Source organism: Sparus aurata, chromosome 5 (genome assembly GCF_900880675.1).
Source record: "Sparus aurata chromosome 5, fSpaAur1.1, whole genome shotgun sequence".
Lineage (NCBI taxonomy): Eukaryota > Metazoa > Chordata > Actinopteri > Spariformes > Sparidae > Sparus > Sparus aurata.
Window position 1 is genome coordinate 36,863,963 of NC_044191.1, and position 23,208 is coordinate 36,887,170.

The window sequence follows — 23,208 nt, forward strand, 5'->3', positions numbered from 1 at the left end:
CATTTTATATTTTAAAGGTCAACTTCACTGTGACATCATTATATCCTGACTGATCCTGATGCATGGAGGCAGCTGTCCGTGTTTAGATTATAAAGGCTAACTTGGTGTTGTCATGACGACACCTGGACGCACCTGAGCGTCTCACCTCACACAGAATCCTTCCTCCAGTCTGCACACAGATAGTTTTGTTTCTCAGATTTTGTGAGGAGTTCACACTTTGGATGAACAGGGACGTGATGAAGCACGGTACTGTTGTGTTTTCACATTTTAGCCCTTTGACTATAAATCATGTGGAGCAGCAGGTCAAAAGATCAGCGTGAGGATTAATGAAGAAGATCCAGGACAAACATATTTCTGTGAGTCTTCTGGTTTTTGAAAAATTCATTCATTAAAACTGAAATGGTGTTCCTGGACCCGGACTCCTCGGTGCCGGTCGTCATGTTTAACTTGTCCTTCTTCCACAGAACCTCGAGTCACCTGGAGCTCAGCGCGGCGGAACCACAGCCGTCATTATGAATCAAACTGTGGTCTTTAACTCCTGTTTGTTCTTTTTCTGATATTTGTGAAGGCAAGATCTTTTACTAATATGTTTAATCTATTTATATTATAATTAAACAAACTCTGTGTGTAAGTTGTAAATAACTCAGGTTCTTGGACCCACCTGGAGTCGTCTGATCAGGAGAGAGTGGTGTGAGATATTTGTAAGAAAACTGAATGATTGCTGCTCACATTGATGAACTGTTGTTGTCGAGTGTCTGCTTAAAAAGCTTGAGAAACCCTGATTACTGATGAGGTGGCTGGAGGTCTTCACTGGTCCAAAGTCTGTGTAAGAGATTAATGTCTTCAAAGATAAACCTGATCTGAGCTGATCAGCTCTCATCAATACTCACTTTAAATCTGATTATCCAAAATGGAATGTAATGTTGCTTCTGTGTCTAAAGTGCATTGATCAGCTGTTTGAACACACTGTTTACACTGATTTCACCATTTATGAAAGAAGAAACATGTTATTGATCTCAACATGTCACTTGCTGTCTGTTGGTGCCAGTGATGGCGGGTCGGTTTCATATAGAGCTTCCTGTCACTCACACGCAGGTGAATGTCCGCTGTCACAGACTCAGTGAGCTCAGAGAATGAACCTGTGAAGACCTCCAGTAGTCAGGTCTGTGTGTGTTGTGATAACCAGGTGTGTGTGTGTGTGTGTGTGTGTGTGTGTGTGTGTGTGTTTAGGTGATGGGGCATCACAATGCCCAGTTGGATCCTCTGGGAATCAGCTGTGTGAATTTTGATGATGCTCCGGTCAATACCGGCTTCCAGGATGTCGGTGAGAACGCCAGAGCTCAGAAATCAAAGTGCTTCAGCCTGTGGTGTTAATGTTGCTCTTCCCTCCCACCCTCCCTCTTCTCTCTTCTCTCCTTCCTCCTCTGGTCAAATCTCTTCCTGTCTTTGCTCTCTCTCCTCTGTTGTCTTTCCTTCCTTGCTTTTGTGTCAAATCCTGTTTGGATGTGAATCTTTTTGCCCTCTTCTTTTTCTATTTCGGCGTGCCTTCCACTCCATCCTGCTTCTCATCCACTCGCCTCTTTCGTTGCGTTTTGTTTCATCCTCCTCCTCCTCCTCCTCCTCCTCTTCACCCTGGTCTTCACTTCGCTCTGTCCACTCCTTCACCTCCATCCCCTCCTGCTCCTCCTGTCCTGGGTGGGCTCTGTGCTGTTGTCACTCCCTGTAGATCCGAGGGCACCATGTGGCCCAGTTGGACCCTCTCGGCATCATGGACGCCGATCTGGACTCGTGTGTCCCCACTGACATTATCACCTCCTCCGACAAGCTGGGTGAGGCGCTGAACCCTGAGAACCAACAGAACGTCTCTGTATTGTCCCTGTTCCCCCTGTTCTCCGGCTCTCTCTGAAATGTTCCGCTAGTCGGGGGAAGTTTGTTGTCCTGGGAGTGTTTCTGTAACTTTGTCATGAACTGAACATTTGTTGTACATGAGAGGAGGTTCTTTAACCTTCTTGTGTACAATAAGTGTTCTCGTCTTGTTTTAGAATCCATTAACAAAACCTGAAACTCTTCCTGAAACCTTCTTGTGTACAAAAAGGTCTCCAGAACGTCTAAAGAGACATTTGTGAACGTTCTTGTTTACACTGAAGGTTTCAGGTTCTAAACTTCAACGTGGAACCATCCTCTATATTAACAATGTGAAGCGATCCCCTTAAAGAACATCCTTAGAACCTGGGTCACAGTGTTTCATAGGGTTGTCGACAAAGAGCTTAATTGGATTCAGTCTGCAGGAATAGATTCGGCCTCAGGTTTAATCCTTTTACACCTGAACGCCGCCACATGGAGCCAGAACAGAAAGATCAAAGGAAACATGATTCATCTTTGAGACATTAGAAGAATCAAAGAAAAATTTGATATTATTCACATCAATTCTCAGCTATTCCTGGAGCTGTCAATCATATTTCATGATCTTAATCTAAAAATATTTTCAAAATGTTTGTTTCTTGTTTCAAAAGTTCAGCCTTGACCTTGAACATTTCACCACGAGGTTAATTCTTTAAAACAGATTTTGAGGTGAGTCTCTGTTTCCGAGGTGAAGAGTGAGTCATGGAAACTTGTAACACTCACGTCACCTGGGAAACTCACCTGCTGAGGAGGATCATGTGATATGATGGAAAGCTCCAGAACCTCCCAAGTGGACCGCGAGTTGAGATTAATTGGTGGTCTGAGACATTTAGAGTTTCTGAGATGATCTCAGATCAGGTGGTCATCCTCTGGAGACACCTGACCTCAGGTGAGCTGATACTGTTAGCTGTGTGGCGCTGTTAGCTTGATGCTAACTCTGTTGGTCAGCAGAAACCTGCGGCTGTAGTTTTGCTCGTTGTTGTTCAGCTTCTGCTTTGACGTGTCGGCTCTCAGCTGTAGCTTGGTTAGCTTGTCGTATTCGTACCTTCTGGTTTGTTTCTGTTGGCTGATTGCAGCAGTTCTGTCTCAAAATATACATCAGGACATACGTTAAAGCGAAACTCTCGCCAAAAAGCAACCAAGGCTTTATTTGGGATTGAATATGAGTCAAACCTTTGTGTAAAATCATAATTACGACGAAAGAGGCACTTTTAAGATTTACCGTAGTTTCGGTTTTGGGCACGTTAATTTTGAACGGGAGTGCATGGGGCAAGACATGCTAGCATCAAATCTCTCTGTTTAAAACAGTAAGAAGTCTCGACACAACATGAATCTTCGCTGGTAGTATCACCAGGGTCTCTACACATGAACACGAGCATTGAGAACATTGTTTGTGTACACAGAGTTTACTAAAAAGAAGGTTTTTGAACTACTCACGTTAGCTGCTGCAGCTCCTGTGCGTCGCCGTCATGCCAGACAAAAAGTGTCGATCCCCGAGTGCGACCTGACAGGCACGCTTGAGGAGCGGTCCACCATTACTCTCCTGCCTGTCAGGTCGCACTCAGGGATCGACACTTTTTGTCTGGCATGACAGCGACGCGCAGGAGATTCAGCAACCAACATGAGTAGTTCAAAAACCTTCTTTTTCATAATTTCTATGTACACAAACAATGTTCTCAGTGCTCGTGTTCATGTGTAGAGACCCTGGTGATGCTACCAGCAAAGTTTCATGTTGTGTCGAGACTTCTTAGTGTTCTGAAAATAGAGATTTTGATGCTAGCATGTCCTGCCCCATGCACTCCCGTTCAAAATTAACGTGCCCAAAACCGAAACTACGGTAAATCTTAAAAGTGCCTCTTTCGTCGCAATTATGCTTTCACACGAAGGTCTGACTCATATTCAATCCCAAATAAAGCCTCGGTTGCTTTTTGGCGGGAGTTTCGCTTTAAGACATGAAGTTATTGATCCCAAAGGAGATTCCTGTACCACAGACTGCAAACATGACTGACATCAGTGTTGGCTAGAATAACACTAGAAGTAAGATACATTTAGAAAAATCAAATAAAAGAAGAAAAGGCAGAAGAAGAAGAAGAAGATGTATTTCAGTAACAGTGAAGAGTCTGTCGGGGACACAGCAACATTACAGAGCGCTTCAGGTGGAACCATCTGACAGTCGGGGACTCATTTATGTGTCGCTCCACTCCAACTCACTCTCCCATTCCAAGTAAAAACTCTTAAACTTTAACTCTTAAATTGATGTGATCTTGCAAAAACCTCCAGTTTTATTCCAAATACTTTGTATGTTACAGTGTGAGCTGGGAGAGAAGAGTCGAGTTGGGATGGAACGATCCGTGTTTGACCCACTTGGTTCAGAACAGTTTTAATTTGTCTCTTTAATGTTTTGTGTGAAACGTTCATCTAAATCATCGTAGTAAGAATCAAATATATCCTCAGAATTGGATCATTGAAGTCTGTTTTATTTCTGATTCAAAATGATTTCATCGTGCAGATTCTGTAGATGTTGATCTTAATCATTTAAAAAGCTCAAATAAAGGAGCTGAAGATGAAGAACAGTGTTTCCTGTTTCCTCCAGCATCCAGTGATCTCACACCAGGTCACAGCTTTATTTATGATGTATTTATTTATAGAGATGTTGGTTACTGTGTCGGCTTCTGGTCGACCGGGTCCACATTTGTCAAAAATGAGCGTAGAGAGTTTAAATCCTCACGTGTGTTGGAAGTTAATTTAACTCTGACGTGGTGATTAGTCAGTTTCCTGGTCAGATTATGTTGCTGTAACCAATCAGCAGTCTCCATCCCATCGAGCCCCTGATTCTGTCTTTGTTGTCTTCTCTTCATGAGCCGTTGAGGAGTCGGTTCTTTACCTGCACACCTGGATATCTGCTGCACTGAATCGGCTGTTTGATGTCTGAAACATTTCATTAGACTCATAGTGAATGTGAATACTGTGACTACATCAGGAGCCGGTGTCTCCTCCGTCTCTGACTTTAAGCTCTGTTGTTTTGTATCGCCACTAACTGCTAGTTAGCTTTAGCTCTGCCTAACTGACGTCTGTCTGCTTCCTGTGAAGAGAATGACTGTTGGACATCATCACTGTTCGGTCCCTCACTAGAACTACCACGTGACTCCTCTCACACATGTTCTACAGGACTGTCACCATCATTTGGTGGTTGTTAAACTGATGCAGGGACAGCTTGAAACAGTCTGGTTGTGTTTAAAGTTCGTAGTGGGAACAGAAGACGTCCGTGTTGAGTTCTGTGTCTCGCCACTCAGGACTCAGTCCGGTGTCCTGACAGAATGGCTTCCTGTCTGGGAGATCCCTCAGTGTGCTTCTGTGTGGAGGACTTTTAAACCTCAGCATGGTGTTTTGTGTCTCTCTCTCCACCACTTCACTCCAAAATCAAACCTCTTCTGAAACTAACACATGAAAGCGGTGGTGGAGACGTGGAGATGTCGGGCGGTGCTGCTCTCTGTGTTAGCTGTAGCTGGTCGTGGCGGGGTGTTACATGGCCGTGTGTGTTGGGGTTTAAAGGATCGTAGGTCTCTAACCGTGTCTCTCCCATTGCTGCCCCCTGCTGGCGACCCTTCCAGATGTGGCTGTGTTCGAGGAGAGGCTGAGAATCCTAACGGTAGGAGGTACGAGAAACCACACTGCTGGTGTGTCACTGCGCAGTGCTGTGAGGCCAGTAGTTCGTCTTTAGTAAAGTATGTAACCTGCAGTAGTGAGCACGTAACATCTTCTGGAAGTCCAGGACGTGTCGCGGTCCTGCACTCAGATCCTGGACTTCCTGCAGACGTCACTGCACTAGAGGGCGGGATTTAAAACGGATATTTCATTTGGTTTAGTGTCTGTTTTTATCAAAAGTATTTCTACAGGAGGTCATGAATATTCTGGGGAACATAGTCACCACCGCTGAACTGCAAACATGAACGTGATGATAAGGACTCAGATGTGGACAGGACGACCGGGTTTCCCAAACAGAACCTGGAATACTCGTGTAAACACAGTCAACATTGGGTCAGCTGTAAAAAGGGGAAATGTGTTCAGTCATCATCAGAATACAAAGACAGTCGATGAGTTCAGAACCTGTTTGTTCTCACTGTGGTGAAACAGAAACAGACTTTTACGTCAGCAGCTGCTTCGTCTTTGCTGTTTTCTGTCGGTGGTGCAGCTCGTCCTGTCCGTCTGTCTGTTCTCTGCTCCTGTGGAAAGATTGTGACTTTATCTGCTGATGTCAGACACTGAACCAGTGAAATATCCCTTTAAGTGCTGAGGACGTTCAGAGAGACACGATTAACCAGCCATATTTGTTATAGATGTAGGAATCTCCGTCCCTCTGACCTCTGAGTGTCTCCTGTGTGTTCTGGTAGGTTTAGTTAGCCTTGTTAGCTTCTGCTAGCGCCCTGCTGTGTCCAGTGAACAGTGTGGAGCCTCTGATAGACGACGAGTCCCTCACATCACACAGTGACGGCAGGAGATCATTCTAACTGTGGCCGCAAGATGACTAAAGTGTTGCTCAGTCCAGGTGAAACAGTTTCGTTATCTGAAGAACCCAGACGTGTTCGATTACTATTAATGCATGAAAATAAAAGTTCCTTTTGTTTGTAATACTGTAGCTGCAGGACAGAAGGAGCAGAGCTAATAATGTGTCTACTGACATCAGGTGATGCCTCCTGATCCTCAGTCAGGGTTTTAAACTTTTTTTACTTTTCTCATCTGATGAGAGCAAACACTTTATATCGCAGTGAAAGAGAATAAATGAATAAATGCTTCGTTATGAAATCAAGAAGAACTGATGATGATTGACTGACAGGTGTCGCTGAGGCCAGGATGACAAAAATAATGAAGGACAACTTCTTTAATATGATAAGTTTGGATATTAAGGCTCATTTATGCTCCGTGTACGTATGAAACAAATGCATCCATCCGTTATTGACGTGACTGTCACTGCACACACCTTCATGTCTCCTTCACGTACGTCTGAAGGCAGCAGCGAGTCGAGTGTGTGATGGTCAGACGTGGATGCAGCTGCTAGATGAGGTCATTAAACGCGTCACCACGTGTGGACAAAGAACTCTCTTCACCCATTTTATCAACATCGTTCAAACATTTGTGGGGTCGAGTCTCTGCACCGCCCGCTGATGTCCAGTCGTGCTGCTCCGTGTCAGAGGACAGACAGACGCTCCGACACTCAAGCTGAGTGTAAATGTTCCTGAACAGTCTGCGCAGCTCTTCAGTGACTTTCATGCACATTGTAGTCAGTTGTGGCCACGTGTTTGGAAATGATTTCCTTACGTCGTGCTGTAAGTTTGACCTCTTCCTGTCGGTGTCTCACAGTCGTGAACCTCCAACAGGTGATCGTTAGAAACAAACACAGGAACCTTTGTTGTAAACAAAATGAAAGTTTTCCGTAATATAATTAAACAAATAAAAACTTAAAATCGTTTCTCACCTTTAGAGAATGTTCAGTCTGTGTTATTTAGCAGCTTCTGTGATGTTTCTGTTGGTGTGAGGCTTTAATCTCCTATAGTTTAAAGGAACAGTTCACTCAAATACCTCAGTCATATAAAGTCAGGTGAAGTGTCGTAGTCTACAGAACACAGAACAGTTCTGGAGCTTCACAGTTAAACAGAGCTGCAGCATTCTGCTGAACAACTGAAGCAGCTGAGACTTGATTTAAAACAGAGAAACAACCAGAGAAACATGAGAAGTCTCCATCAGCTCGTCTGCTGTGATCAGGAGAGAACACATCACGTCTGAAGTCTGTCCACGAGCTGGAGCGTGTAAAGAACTCCCTGCACTGTGTAAGACGAGCTGATGGAGACTTCTCATGTTTCTCTGGTTGTTTCTCTGTTTTAAATCAAGTCTCAGCTGCTTCAGTCGATTGACAGTGACAGAGTTAGAACTCTTTGGCTGAACTGCTCCTTTAAAGCAGAGCTGCTTTCTTTCTTTGGTTTCTTGGTTTCTTTCTCCTCAGTTCTTCTCTGTTTTCAGCTTTTCTACAGTTTTAGCTTTGAGCTTTAAAACAAGGAGAGGACAGAAGATCTCTGCAGCACTAACACGACTGATCCAAGAACAGCCGTTTAGTTTTAGTTTGATGCTGATGGTGAATCGTGTCCTCACTGAGTCCTCAGCTGAGACTCTGAGGAACAATGACGTGTTGTGACTGTGTGTTTCAGAGTCCGACTGCCAGTCACAGATTAGTGTCGGCTGCAGACGGAGCGGTAACATCAGAAACCTGTCGGCTGTTGTTCGTGTCTGTCTGTGAAAAGGCTGCGACGTATTTGTAGCAGAGAAGAAGAGTCGTACTGTTTTATTTCCTCACTTCCTTCCCCTCGGAGGAGAGGAGAGGAGAGGAGGAAAGGAGGAGGAGAGGAGGAGGAAGTGAGGAAATGAAAGCTGTCTGCTTCTTGATTGGCCAGCTTGGCTGTCAGTTGTGTGATTGGTTTGTGACTGCTGTGTTTCGTCCTCATCAGAGCAGTTTTACAACCTGTGTCGGCTTTGTGATTGGCTGAATCAGCTGTCAGTCTGCCCTGTTCGGCCCTCTGATTGGCCGGTTGAGTGTTTCTGCCCGCTGAGTGTAACAGGGCATGTTGTTGGTCGTCGTGTGGCTCAACTTCAGGACTTTATATGCTGATTTCTGTTTGAATTTAGAGGCGACACATTTGTGACATAAAGACATCCTTCTACTTCCTCTCTCTATCTGTCCTCTCTCCTCCATAACACATCCTCCCTAACTGTCCCATCATCAGTGTGAAGTTAGAAAATAACAGATTTAACGTCCATAACGACCTCAGCATGTCACTCATGTTGGACGCTGCAGTCATGAACACTCAGCCGCTCGTTGATTTCTCTTCTCGATGAATCGTTGAGCTGTCTGGTCGTGATAAACAAAACATAGTGAGATGACGTGGAGGAGAGCGAACATGACGGGACAGAGAGGCAGCCGGACATGTTTCAGTTTGGTGAAGACGTTTAATCCTTAAACACCTGCGTCACCTGCGTCCCCTCCAGTCAGTCAGAGCTGAAGCCTCTTGAATGAAACGTCTTCAACAAACTGAAACACGTCCGGCTGCCTTCAGCCAGCTCTCAGCTCGTCTGAGCTGCAGGACGGAGAAGCTTCATCAGCGTCCTCTCAGTGTTTAATGAAACAGCTGAGGATCATATCACAACATGTAGGACTCTCTTGTGTCTCAGTGAGTCTTTTCCTGGTTAAATAAATAAGAAATGTTTAGATCACATCAATAAACAAAATATATACCTTTAATATATAAACTTCTCAAAAGCACAAAATCAAATATCACATTTTTTTTTTGTCCAAACTAGGCCCTACTTCAGTATTGATACTGCAGCAATATCTGATCAATAATCTTATTGATGTTGATATCATGACTGGACGTGTTGAGCGGCTCAATTTAATAAAACTAACGATGTGTTTTTGTTTGTTGTGTTGTATTGGCACTTCCCCTCACCTGAACGGCTAACTGTCTCCACTCTGTCCTCCTCCTCTTCTTCTGTTGTCTGCTCCTGCGTCTCCTCCATGTTGTGTCCATAACATTCATTCATTCATCACTAACTCATATTTGCATGTTTTCATTTGTCCACGGCCTGTTTGTGTGCGTCTGTCCTCTCCCTCCGTCCTTCAACCTTTTCTCACCTCCTTCCCTGTTTTTTCTCCTTGAACCCTCCTTCCCTCCGCCTCACCTCCGCTTACTTCCTGGCCTGTGGTGCATCATGGGACGTGTAGGCTTCTACGGCCTGGATGAGTCGGACCTGGACAAGGTGTTCCGGCTGCCCACCACCACCTTCATCGGAGGCTCAGAGAGCGCGCTGCCGCTCAAAGAGATCATACGGCGACTGGAGGTCAGAAACTGGATGTATTTACACAAGTTTCCCCGTGACTGAGAGCACGTCATGTTAGTGTCGGCTACATAACTGTGTGTGTGTGTGTGTGTGTCAGATGTCGTACTGTCAGCACATCGGGGTGGAGTTCATGTTCATCAACGACCTGGAGCAGTGTCAGTGGATCAGACAGAAGTTTGAGACTCCTGGAGTGATGCAGTTCACTCTGGAGGAGAAGAGGACGCTGCTGGCCCGAATGGTCCGCTCCACCAGGTAAACACACCTCCAGAACCTGTGGTGTGTGTGTGTGTGTGTGTGTGTGTGTGTATGAACCTGTGGTGTGTGTGTGTGTGTGTGTGAACCTGTGGTGTGTGTGTGTGTGTGTGAACCTGTGTTGTGTGTGTGTGTGTGTATGAACCTGTGGGGTGTGTGTGTGTGTATGAACCTGTGGGGTGTGTGTGTGTGTGTGTCTGAACCTGTGGTGTGTGTGTGTGTGTGTGAACCTGTGGTGTGTGTGTGTGTGTGTGAACCTGTGTTGTGTGTGTGTGTGTGTATGAACCTGTGGGGTGTGTGTGTGTGTGTGTGTGTGTGTGTGTGTGTGTGTATGAACCTGTGGTGTGTGTGTGTGTGTGTGTATGAACCTGTGGTGTGTGTGTGTGTGTGTGAACCTGTGGTGTGTGTGTGTGTGTGTGAACCTGTGTTGTGTGTGTGTGTGTGTATGAACCTGTGGGGTGTGTGTGTGTGTGTGTGTGTGTGTGTGTGTGTGTGTGTATGAACCTGTGGTGTGTGTGTGTGTGTGTGTATGAACCTGTGGTGTGTGTGTGTGTGTGTGTGTGTGTGTGTATGAACCTGTGGTGTGTGTGTGTGTGTGTGTGTGTATGAACCTGTGTTGTGTGTGTGTGTGTGTGTGTATGAACCTGTGGTGTGTATGAACCTGTGGTGTGTGTGTGTGTGTGTGTGTGTGTATGAACCTGTGTGTGTGTGTATGAACCTGTGTGTGTGTGTACGAACCTGTGTGTGTGTGTGTGTGTGTGAACCTGTGTTGTGTGTGTGTGTGTGTGTGTATGAACCTGTGGTGTGTGTGTGTGTGTGTGTGTATGAACCTGTGGTGTGTGTGTGTGTGTGTGTGTGTATGAACCTGTGGTGTGTGTGTGTGTGTGTGTGTGTGTATGAACCTGTGTTGTGTGTGTGTGTGTGTGTGTGTGTATGAACCTGTGTTGTGTGTGTGTGTGTGTGTGTATGAACCTGTGGTGTGTGTGTGTGTGTGTGTGTGTATGAACCTGTGGTGTGTGTGTGTGTGTGTGTATGAACCTGTGGTGTGTGTGTGTGTATGAACCTGTGGTGTGTGTGTGTGTATGAACCTGTGGTGTGTGTGTGTGTGTATGAACCTGTGGTGTGTGTGTGTGTGTATGAACCTGTGGTGTGTGTGTGTGTGTGTGTGTGTGTGTGTGTATGAACCTGTTGTGTGTGTGTGTGTGTGTGTGTGTGTATGAACCTGTGGTGTGTGTGTGTGTATGAACCTGTGGTGTGTGTGTGTGTATGAACCTGTGGTGTGTGTGTGTGTGTATGAACCTGTGGTGTGTGTGTGTGTGTATGAACCTGTGGTGTGTGTGTGTGTGTGTGTGTGTATGAACCTTTGGTGTGTGTGTGTGTGTGTGTGTATGAACCTGTGGTGTGTGTGTGTGTGTGTGTGTGTGTATGAACCTGTGGTGTGTGTGTGTGTGTGTATGAACCTGTGGTGTGTGTGTGTGTGTGTATGAACCTGTGGTGTGTGTGTGTGTGTGTGTGTGTGTGTATGAACCTGTGGTGTGTGTGTGTGTGTGTATGAACCTGTGGTGTGTGTGTGTGTATGAACCTGTGTTGTGTGTGTGTATGAACCTGTGGTGTGTGTGTGTGTGTATGAACCTGTGTTGTGTGTGTGTATGAACCTGTGGTGTGTGTGTGTGTGTGTGTATGAACCTGTGGTGTGTGTGTGTGTGTGTGTATGAACCTGTGGTGTGTGTGTGTGTATGAACCTGTGGTGTGTGTGTGTGTATGAACCTGTGGTGTGTGTGTGTGTGTCTGAACCTGTGGTGTGTGTGTGTGTGTGTGTGTGTGTGTGTGTGTGTATGAACCTGTGGTGTGTGTGTGTGTGTGTGTGTGTATGTGTGTGTGTGTGTGTGTGTGTGTGTGTGTGTGTGTGTGTGTGTGTGTGTATGAACCTGTGGTGTGTGTGTGTGTGTGTGTGTGTGTGTGTATGAACCTGTGGTGTGTGTGTGTGTGTGTGTGTGTGTGTGTATGAACCTGTGGTGTGTGTGTGTGTGTGTGTGTATGAACCTGTGGTGTGTGTGTGTGCAGGTTCGAGGAGTTCCTGCAGAAGAAGTGGTCTGCAGAGAAGCGTTTTGGTCTGGAGGGCTGCGAGTCTCTGATCCCGGCTCTGAAGACCATCATCGATAAATCCTCTGAGAGGGGTGTGGAGAACGTCATCATGGGCATGCCTCACAGGTAACACACACACACACCTTTATATGATGCCTGTCTTCTTCCCTCTCTCTGTGTTTGCTCACACTGTCTTCTCTTTCAGGGGTCGTCTGAATGTTTTGGCCAACGTGATCCGTAAAGAACTGGAACAGATCTTCTGTCAGTTTGACTCCAAACTGGAAGCTGCTGATGAGGTATTTAATTTAAATATTTAATTTGCCTGCGATACAGTTACACAGATTGAATATCACAATACAAACAGGTGACACTTGACTAACGATATCGTGGAATATGTTGTGGTGTTACAGCTGCATCACAGCTGTCTGTTTCCTCTGTCCTGTCAAGTTTACAGCTTTTAGTTTGGCCACTTAAATGTGCTGCAGTATTTCTGTTGCCATGCATCTGAATGTTGAGCAGCCCCTCTGATCACTGAAGTTAAGATTAAGGAACCTAGAAAGCCTCACTGCTCATCATAATATGAAAGACAATGTAGCGTACATGAAATGTCTTTATGTGTGCGGGTCAGTGCGTCACTGATGGTTGAGGTCTGTAGACTGAGAGAATCTGTAACGTCCTGTTAGTGTCTGTGAGCTGATCCCAGCTGATAAGAGTCTCTTCAGCCTCGGCCGACCTGCTGTGCTTTCCCTCCTCAGGGCTCCGGAGACGTGAAGTACCATCTGGGGATGTACCATCGTCGTATCAACCGCGTGACGGACAGGAACATCACGCTCTCTCTGGTAGCCAACCCGTCTCACCTGGAGGCCGTGGACCCCGTGGTGCAGGGAAAGACCAAGGCTGAGCAGTTCTACTGCGGAGACAACGACGGCAACAGGGTGAGACCCACAAACACAACCAGAGTCCATCTGAAGTATCAACTGTGCTGCTCATCAGATTCACATTTACACAACAAACAGGACGCGTCAGAACATCAGCAGCCTGGAAACATCAGAGAACCTGCAGAACCTGACAGGATCTCTTCAGCTTTATCACAATCTACAGCAGTGTGTAGTTAAATTATATCAATATGTGCCATAGTGATATTTAAGAAGAAGAACTACGACTGGGACAACAACTAGAACCAGGTGAAGTAAAACTAGGATAAGGAGATGAAGAACTAGAAATATAGAGACTAGAAGAAGAACGAGGGTGGGCTGAACATCTGGAAGAACAGCAGTAGAACTAGAAGGGAAATAGAAGAACAAGGACAACAAGAAGAACTAGAAAGTGTAGAACTAGAAGAAGAACCATAGAAAAGCTTGAACTATGACAAGAACTGGAGAACTATAGAAAAACTATAAAAAGGACGAGTACTCGCTCACAACATAACAGCTCTGTTGTCTGTCCGTCCGTCCAGGTGATGTCCGTCCTTCTCCATGGAGACGCAGCGTTTGCAGGTCAGGGTATCGTCTATGAAACCTTCCATCTGTCCGACCTGCCGTCATACACCACGCACGGCACCGTGCACGTCGTCGTCAACAACCAGGTAACAAACAGACAAACAGACAAACAACAGGCTGATAAACAGGCGGGTGGATGACTGAGCTGTGACCTCATCGTGTCTCCAGATCGGTTTCACCACAGACCCTCGCGTGGCTCGATCGTCTCCGTATCCGACAGACGTGGCTCGAGTCGTCAACGCTCCCATCTTCCACGTCAACGCCGACGACCCCGAGGCCGTCATCTACGTGTGCAAGGTGGCCGCAGAGTGGAGAGCCACGTTCCACAAAGACGTGGTGGTCGACCTGGTCAGTGTTCAGAGTCACAGTACAAACATCTGTCGGTACAACCGCTGAGCGTGTTGTCTGTCACAGTGAAATGTGTGTTTACATGCTGTGTGTGTGTGTGTGTGTGTGTGTGTGTGTGCGCGCGCAGGTGTGTTACCGTCGGATGGGTCACAACGAGATGGACGAGCCGATGTTCACTCAGCCGCTGATGTACAAACAGATCAAGAAGCAGAAGCCCGTTCTGCAGAAATATGCAGAGAAGCTGATCGCAGAGGGAGCCGTCAGCAGGCAGGAGTACGAGGTGAGAACACAGCAGCTCACCTGAATGTGCTCGTCTCCTTCAGGTGCTGATCTGCAGCTCACCTCCTCAGGTTTGTGTAGAACGACAAAGAGCAGCAAGATGACAGAACAGAACGCCGACTGTTACTGTTGGACATGAGCATCGTGTGCGTTTGATCAGAGTTTGAGAAACTGAAGAGCGACAGGGATTTAAAAACACATTCGGCTGGAAAAATGTGTTAATTTGTGAAACCTTTGTTCGTCTAGTCTGGTTCTGTGACTTTAAATGTTCTTTGTCTTGTTTGCAGGAGGAAATTGCTAAATATGATAAAATCTGTGAGGAGGCGTACGCTCGCTCTAAAGACGAGAAGATCCTCCACATCAAGCACTGGCTGGACTCGCCCTGGCCCGGTGAGCAATGGCAGGTTCACTGCAGGGAACTGAAAAGGTCCAGTCACATGTACCGAGATGAAATCTGAAATCTCCTTCTTTGTTTTAAGTAACAAAACAAATGTGTAATGTGACATTGATCACACATTAAACTGGACTTTGAGCTTCAGTCCTTCAGGAAACCTGGGTCGGGATCCGTCGGGTCTGTCAGGTCGTTGACTTGTTGTTGATGTTGTTGTCTTCAGGTTTTTTCACTCTGGACGGACAGCCAAAGTCCATGAGCTGCCCCTCGACCGGTCTGACTGAAGAGAACCTGAACCAAATCGGACAGGTTGCCTCCTCCGTCCCCGTGGAGGACTTCACCATCCACGGAGGTCTGACGCTTCACAATAGTTACTTTCCTTATGAGATGAAGACAGAAACACAAACGTTTGTTGAAATAAATTCACATTCTTCCATCAGACTGTTGGTGTGTTGATCTCCAGCTGTTTTCTGCCCCACGTTGAGTCTTGGATAAAGTCCATTTTTCACATTTTTCCTTCATTTTCCACGTAGATAAAATGTTGAACAGTTACAGAAACATGATTGTTTACAGTCACTTCCATCACACACCAGCTTACACAAAACCTCCAAATGTAGACGGAGGACAGGAGTCTCGTTTCCAGTTAATCAATACATGATCTAACGTTTTCGTTGTTTCAGGTCTGAGTCGTATCCTGAAGGGCCGCGGTGAGATGATCAAGAACCGGACGGTGGACTGGGCTCTGGGAGAGTACATGGCCTTTGGATCGCTGCTGCAGGAGGGAACCCACATCCGACTGTCGGGACAGGACGTGGAGCGAGGAACCTTCAGGTAAACAGGAAGGAAAGAGTCAGAACAAGGAGAGAGGTTAATATGCAGATATTCAGAGTATCGTATTTCTGAATGTACATCAAGTTCACAGTTCTTTGAAAAGAAGTACAGCTGTAGGATTATCAGTTTTACCAAATCAGGACATGAACTTTGGTGAATTCTAAGTGAGTTTTAGTGGAAAACCTAGAAGCACTTTGGTTCTTTGGAGCTTCAGGTGACTGATGCTGTTTATGTTCTTTCAGCCACCGTCATCACGTCCTCCATGACCAGAACGTGGATAAGAGGATCTGTATTCCCATGAACCACGTGTCTCCTGACCAGGCGCCGTACACCGTCTGCAACAGCTCGCTGTCTGAGTACGGAGTCCTCGGTCAGTCCCCACAATGCAGCTGGTCGTCTGAAACTTCATTTACATTTGATTCTTTAAACTGAACGTCTGACCTTCTGTCTGTCTCTCTCCCTCTGCCTGTCTCTCTCTCTCTGTCTCTCCCTCCATCTGTCTCTCCCTCCATCTGTCTCTCTGTCTCTCCCTCCTGTCTGTCTCTCCCTCCTGTCTGTCTCTCCCTCTCTCTCCCTCTCTGTCTGTCTCTCCCTCCTGTCTGTCTCTCCCTCTGCCTGTCTCTCTCTCTGTCTGTCTCTCCCTCTCTCTCCCTCCTGTCTGTCTCTCCCTGCTGTCTGTCTCTCTGTCTGTCTCTCTGTCTGTCTCTCCCTCTCTCTCCCTCCTGTCTGTCTCTCCCTCCTGTCTGTCTCTCCCTCCTGTCTGTCTCTCCCTCTGTCTCTCCCTCTGCCTGTCTCTCCCTCCTGTCTGTCTCTCCCTGCTGTCTGTCTCTCTGTCTGTCTCTCTGTCTGTCTCTCCCTCTCTCTCCCTCCTGTCTGTCTCTCCCTCCTGTCTGTCTCTCCCTCCTGTCTGTCTCTCCCTCTGTCTCTCCCTCTGTCTGTCTCTCCCTCCTGTCTGTCTCTCCCTGCTGTCTGTCTCTCCCTCCTGTCTGTCTCTCCCTGCTGTCTGTCTCTCCCTCTGTCTGTCTCTCCCTCTGTCTCTCCCTCTGTCTGTCTCTCCCTGCTGTCTGTCTCTCCCTGCTGTCTGTCTCTCTCTCTCTCTCTGTCTCTCTCTCTGTCTCTCCCTGCTGTCTGTCTCTCCCTCTGTCTGTCTCTCCCTGCTGTCTGTCTCTCCCTGCTGTCTGTCTCTCCCTCCTGTCTGTCTCTCCCTCCTGTCTGTCTCTCCCTGCTGTCTGTCTCTCCCTCCTGTCTGTCTCTCCCTCCTGTCTGTCTCTCCCTGCTGTCTGTCTCTCCCTCTGTCTGTCTGTCTCTCCCTCCTGTCTGTCTCTCCCTCCTGTCTGTCTCTCCCTCCTGTCTGTCTCCCCTCTGTCTGTCTGTCTCTCCCTCCTGTCTGTCTCTCCCTCCTGTCCTGTCTCTCTCCCTCCTGTCTGTCTCTCCCTCTGTCTGTCTGTCTCTCCTCCTGTCTGTCTCTCCCTCCTGTCTGTCTCTCCCTCTGTCTGTCTGTCTCTCCCTCCTGTCTGTCTCTCCCTGCTGTCTGTCTCTCCCTCCTGTCTGTCTCTCCCTCCTGTCTGTCTCTCCCTCCTGTCTGTCTCTCCCTCCTGTCTGTCTCTCCCTCCTGTCTGTCTCTCCCCTCCTGTCTGTCTCTCCCTCTGTCTGTCTGTCTCTCCCTCCTGTCTGTCTCTCCCTCTCTCTTCCCTCTGTCTGTCTGTCTCCCTCCTGTCTGTCTGTCTGTCTCTCTGTGGTTCTGCAGGCTTTGAGTTGGGTTTTGCGATGGCGAGTCCCAACGCTCTGATCCTGTGGGAGGCTCAGTTTGGAGACTTCCACAATACGGCTCAGTGCATCATCGACCAGTTCATCTGTCCCGGTCAGGCCAAGTGGGTCCGACAGAACGGCATCGTGCTGCTGCTGCCGCACGGCATGGAGGGCATGGTGAGGACAAACATACCTGCAGCTTTATTCAACAGACATAATAAAGTTTAAATGTAAAGCACTTTACAAAGCAACGTTATAAAGGTTGAACCAAAATTCACATTGTAGAAAACTTTCCATTCTACAAGAATACACAACAGTAATCACAAAAGAACAACAAGTATACGCTGGAGATAAATGTTGATGTGATCAGAACTCACCGTCACTCACTCAGAGGAGAAACAGCTCCACCTGGTGGACATGATTAACAGAACTGTGTCTGCAGGGTCCAGAACATTCTTCAGCTCGTCCAGAGAGATTCCTCCAGATGTGCAACGACGACCCCGACGTCATGCCGGTAACACACACACACACACGCACACACACACACACACACACTAGTTCCTGTGCATTAAGGTGTAGTTTTACCATGGAGGACCTTTGTGCCTCTCTCCTCTGGTCAGTGTGATTCAGTCACATACAGAGCTGTAGTCTGTAGTCCTGAAACCAGGAATCAGTTAGCATGTTAGCATGTTAGCACTTCCTGTCTGTGAGTGTTGAATGTGTGTAATAAGCTGTGTGTCACCACAGGCTGAACATACTCACACGTTTTGTTCTCCAACATAAATCATCATTAATGTCCCACAGTTTAACTCTGAAGCTCTTCATGTGTTAGAAACAGTTAGCGGTTGCTAACGAGTGTCTGAATGAGACTACAGAGGTTGTCGGGGACATTAAACGTCCTCACAGCGAACACGGAGACTCATCTACTCACTAGTCCGTCTTCACAGGCCACTTTAGTTACACACTGTTCTAACTCTGACTTTACAACTCGTACATTGATCAGTTTATAGAAAACCTGGATAGTAATTGTGCAGTAAGACTCTTAGTGGTGGTGACGTACGATATCGGGTACGATACCAAAGTAATAATGGAATGGATTTCCTGAACGGAGGCGTGGCCCAATGAGTCACAGAGTTATGAGACACGCCCCCATTCAGGAAATCCATTCCACAGTTAGCAGCCAGCGAGCAGGCTAGCACTGAGCACAGCCGTTCTTCAGAGAGGCAGGAGCTCTCTCGCGACGTACAACACCACTGACACAATTAAACATTTTAAAAAAGCACCACGTGAAAGAGCTCAAGGATTTTTTATCCAAGGGGCAGAAAGACGACAGGAATCACTTCTGGAGTCGTTCTGAAAGCACGTTAAACTCCCAGCAGACAACGTGAAAGCTAAAGGGATTACCAAGAAGTTGCTCCACTTCATCGTACCTGATATTCAACCATTATCAGTGGTGGAAACGCAGGATTTGGCAGCCTAATTGAACATTTGCAGCCCCGGTATAGTTTACCATCCAGGAAATACTTATCAGAGACTGCGCAGCCTGAACTCTACAACCGAGCGTCAACCAAGTTAGCTGAGAAGTTAAAAGGAGCTCCAGCCGTGAGCTTTACTGCAGATGTTTGGACTTCAGATGTCTGCACAATGTCAATGTTTATTTCAGCCTCATATAAAACTAACAGTAATATTAAAGCAAACAGAGCTCTGGTATCAGAATAGTATCAGTATTGGCAGATATCCAAATTCAGGTGTCGGGATCGGAAGTGAAAACATGTGGATCGGTGCGTCCCCAGGTAACGTTCAAGTCATGTGACCGTGATGTCGTCTGTCTGTAGCCTAACATTAGCTTCTTACTGCTACACAGTTAATTGAGCTTCACACATCAGAGTGGTTCATCTGTGGAGGTTATCTGGATCAGCAGAACCTGCATGGATCAGAAACTTGATCAGTTCTATAATCTCAGAGGAACTGGAGAGATGCTAACGTCAGTTAGCTACAGACAGACGTCATCATGCGCTCTGTTAGTGGCTTTACTGCCATGACATGTGGATCAAACACTGCCAAAGCATGAAGTCACATATAAAAAGGCACAAACACAGAGTCAGTAATAAAGTGAAATAAAGAAAAAAGTCTCTTCAGTTTAAATATCTTTTGCTTTGTGACACAGAAACTTCTGGATTTCCATCCACTGAATTATAATCAGACATTTAAATTCATTTGATTTCTGTTTTCCACAAATTAGAATATCTGAATTTTTTCTTTTTTTCTGTTTGTTTTATTTGTGAGTCGGAAATTATTTTCATAGTGTCCGACACGATTTTTCAATTTGATCCAGTCAAGGTTCAGATTTCTGCGCTGTTGGAAGAATGTTCTGGTTGTGATTCTCTCAAGTCCCAAAGTTTGATTCTGTCTCTCTCAGAACATCACGGAGGACTTTGCGGTGCGTCAGCTCTACGACTGTAACTGGATCGTGGTGAACTGTTCTTCTCCCGCAAACTACTTCCATGTTCTCCGACGACAGATTCTCCTCCCATTCAGGAAGCCTGTGAGACACACACACACACACACACATGCACAACACACACACACACACTGCTGTGCAAAATGTGACTAACGTTTCATTATAAGTTGCTGTGAAAATCAGAACATAGCTGGAGCTCTTGATGAAGATTCTGTCCTTTTGTAAATGGACTTCTGTATTGTTGTTTGATGACTTTTATTTTCTTACGTGTTACACTTCCTGTTTGTCCCTCCAGCTGATCATCTTCACTCCCAAATCTCTGCTGCGTCACCCAGAGGCCAGATCCAGCTTTGACGAGATGCTGCCTGGTACTGTCATCTTCATCCTCGTCTTCTTCATCATCATCATCAGTAGTCGTAATCAGTAGAGAAGTGACTCACTCTTCTTCTTCTTCTCTCGTCTGTAGGAACTCACTTCCAGAGGTTGATCCCAGAAGGAGGCGCAGCAGCGTTGGAGCGTCCCGAGGAGGTGAAGAGAATCATCTTCTGCACCGGGAAGGTTTATTATGAGCTCACCAAAGAGAGGAAGAACAGAGGGATGGAGGGCAGCGTGGCCATCGCCCGCATCGAGCAGGTACACACACACACACACACACGCACGTCGTCTGTGTCACATGATCAACATTGAACCAGTAACGCAACATCACCAGACTCCCTTAACAAATGTGTCAGTTTAGTGAGTTGTTGAGTTGGAGACACTTTATAAACTCTGTGAAACTCTGTCTCTGACTCATTCTGCATTATTTGGACCTTCTTGTTCATTCAGCAGAAGTTCTACATGAACTTCTTTCTGTCTTTGAGTAGAAACGTGTTGTCTGTGTGTCTCAGTGATGGACTCAACTTTCTCTCTCTTGCCAGTTGTCTCCGTTCCCGTTCGACCAGGTGAAGGCTGAGTCAGAACGTTTCTACAATGCCGACCTGGTTTGGTGTCAGGAGGAGCACAAGAACCAGGGTTACTACGACTACGTGAAGCCTCGCATCAGAACCACCACCCAGAGAGCAAAGCCAGTTTGGTAATCATCATCTTCATCATCATCATCATCATCCTCATCATCATGTGTCACTGTAATCATCACTGACTGTTCTGAGTAATTTGACCTTTGACCTGTGTGTGTGTGTGTGTGTGTGTGTGTGTGTGTGTGTGTCTCAGGTACGCTGGCAGAGGCCCGGCAGCAGCTCCGGCAACAGGAAACAAGAACACTCACGTGGTGGAGCTGCGGCGTTTCCTTGACCTCGCCTTCGATGTGGACGCATTTAAAGATCAGCAGTAGACCTGCAGCACCTGGAATAAACCCTCACCTGTCTGACCTTTGACCCCCAATGCTCCTCAATTCAGTTGTCACACTCAGACTGCATCACACACACACACACACACACACACACACACACACACACTGACTGCTTACTCTAGTCTGTACTGTTGAGGGAAAAGTACACAAATAAATACTCATACAATACTAAGTCCTGCTTCTGCACAGAACACCAACAGAACTCCACACAGACTGTCACAAAGTTTACAGTTCTGTTTTTATTCAACAGAAATGAATGTTCAAAATATCTTTCTAAATTCTGAAATGTCGACATCTTTTATCATTTCTTTATCTTACAAAGCAGTTTACTAAATACTGCAATACTGTCAGGACGGCCGTCGCACTTTAAATGTCGACAGTTTGATTTAATTGTAATTCTGCTGAACATTTTCCCACTGAACAGGTTAATTATTTGACTATTAAACAGTTATTGAACACACGGTTCGACGATCAAGCGGTTCATTTTGCTGCTGCAGTGACTCTGAGCTGTTGTTTACATTAAGTGGAGGAAGCTTGTGAGTCGTGACATCATCACGAGGAGCCGCGTGTGGTTCCGGCTGTCCACATACTTTTGGCCCTGTAGTGAAGTTTAATGAGGTTCTCATTTATTGAAAAACAGAGTTTTAGAAGTAGTGTGTGTACAGTGTGTACTTTATGGTATCGGTATGTAGTAAATACTGAACATTATGTGCATGCTAACGTGTTAGCGCACTGTGTGCTACTTTTCTTCATCAGCTGTACAGACGTCATCTTTCTTAAGAAAACTCAGTCTGCAGCATCAGTTCTGTGACAGCAGTAGTTCAGCAGCAGCATCAGGCTCGACTCCACCACACACTGTTTTATTAAATCATTCAAAAATAGTTTTTGGTTGCAGAAGTTGAGTGAGACAGGAAACTTGAATAAACCCTAAAATTGACAACTTTTTGAATGAAGTCTGGTTCAATCTGGTAAAAGGATTTTCTCTGCAGCGCTGCAGACACGTTTCACTCAGTAACCAATCAGAGGTCAGATCTGACTTGTTGAAGGTAACGTTGTATCGAAGCGTCTGGTGGAGTGAAGCCTTCAGCTGATTATGAGGCTCAGAAACACACACACCTCTTCCTCCGTCCACACACACACACACACACACACACACACTCCAGCTTCATCTTCGTCATCATCATCGCTCCCCCACACACACCTGGTCATCACACTCCATCATCAGCTCTTCTTCACCTCAAATGTTGCAGGAAACATTTTATCTTTACTTTTTAATAAACGGCTCGTTAGCATAATTAGCATCGTTAGCACTCCCCATTGAAAACGAATGGGAACCCCGCTAGTAGGGAGAGTGATATTATTTATGGCTTGGAATCACTACAGCAGGTGGAGGTTTTGGTTGTTTTTTTTTTGCCTTTCAGCAGGTGTGTTATCTCGTTAAGGAAAGCCTGTAATTAGTCACCATGGCAACGCTTTACTCGCACATTGAGATTTTATTGTTGTTTATTTTGAAGGGATGTTTTAGGATGAAAGGGGTCTGCAGACGTCCCGTCATGAACCAGATGCACTGCTGATGATCCCCTCAGCTTCTGTCTCCTCTCTCTGTCGAGCATTTATCCCGTGCCAAAATGGATCGGAGCGTCTCGTGTTCTCATTATTTCTTGGTGTCCGGCGAGCAGCTGAATGAACTCTGTCAGCAGGAAAACAAAATGTCTGCAAACAAACGACAACAGAAGATGAAATCGGCTGCAGGTGGTGTTTTGGGCTTCTGTGAGACAAAGAAAATGATTTATTTATTTTCATAAAAGGGGATTAAAATTCTCTTCATTATTTGCTTCATTCAATAAAGTATCCTGTATGTACTGAAACTCTTGTGATTCTGTGTGATTTTTACTCTTTACACTCAGTTAAAATGGCAGAATTCTGTTTTTCATCTGATGTCTGCGTCCTAAAATACAGCAAAAAGAAACCAAAACAAGCAGAAACACATGAAGAAATTCAGAGTTTTGATATTAACAATATCAATGAGGTAATAATACAAACTGTCTCCATCACTGAATAAACAAGCTGTTCTCAGAGGACAGAAAGATCCCAGAACAGTGTATGAAGCTAGAAAGGTGGCAGGGTCCGCCACATAGGTCGAGGCTGTTGAGGTCAGTTTGATTATTTAGTTTGTTTA

At 46.0% G+C, this 23,208-nt stretch overlaps 1 protein-coding gene across 4 annotated transcripts in view; it reads left to right on the plus strand.

Moving 5' to 3' along the window:
• ogdha (oxoglutarate dehydrogenase a) overlaps positions 1-22,897 on the plus strand; it is a 32,306-nt gene extending 9,409 nt beyond the window's left edge. The window contains exons 4-25 of one of the 4 annotated variants that reach the window (XM_030416348.1): positions 1,727-1,829; positions 5,514-5,558; positions 8,103-8,147; positions 9,671-9,786; positions 9,884-10,038; positions 12,103-12,249; positions 12,329-12,419; positions 12,879-13,058; positions 13,580-13,708; positions 13,791-13,970; positions 14,098-14,250; positions 14,537-14,639; positions 14,864-14,992; positions 15,321-15,471; positions 15,714-15,841; positions 17,219-17,397; positions 17,663-17,734; positions 19,640-19,765; positions 19,977-20,049; positions 20,148-20,314; positions 20,599-20,753; positions 20,891-22,897. In XM_030416348.1, coding sequence (XP_030272208.1) covers positions 1,727-1,829; positions 5,514-5,558; positions 8,103-8,147; positions 9,671-9,786; positions 9,884-10,038; positions 12,103-12,249; positions 12,329-12,419; positions 12,879-13,058; positions 13,580-13,708; positions 13,791-13,970; positions 14,098-14,250; positions 14,537-14,639; positions 14,864-14,992; positions 15,321-15,471; positions 15,714-15,841; positions 17,219-17,397; positions 17,663-17,734; positions 19,640-19,765; positions 19,977-20,049; positions 20,148-20,314; positions 20,599-20,753; positions 20,891-21,011 — 2,748 coding nt within the window. In that variant the 3' untranslated portion in view covers positions 21,012-22,897. Of the gene's footprint in view, positions 1-1,230; positions 1,325-1,726; positions 1,830-5,513; positions 5,559-8,102; positions 8,148-9,670; positions 9,787-9,883; positions 10,039-12,102; positions 12,250-12,328; positions 12,420-12,878; positions 13,059-13,579; positions 13,709-13,790; positions 13,971-14,097; positions 14,251-14,536; positions 14,640-14,863; positions 14,993-15,320; positions 15,472-15,713; positions 15,842-17,218; positions 17,398-17,662; positions 17,735-19,639; positions 19,766-19,976; positions 20,050-20,147; positions 20,315-20,598; positions 20,754-20,890 lie in introns of all 4 variants that reach the window. The other 3 variants (XM_030416349.1, XM_030416351.1, XM_030416350.1) reach the window with 3 other exon arrangements.
• The last annotated feature ends 311 nt before the right edge of the window (positions 22,898-23,208 follow it).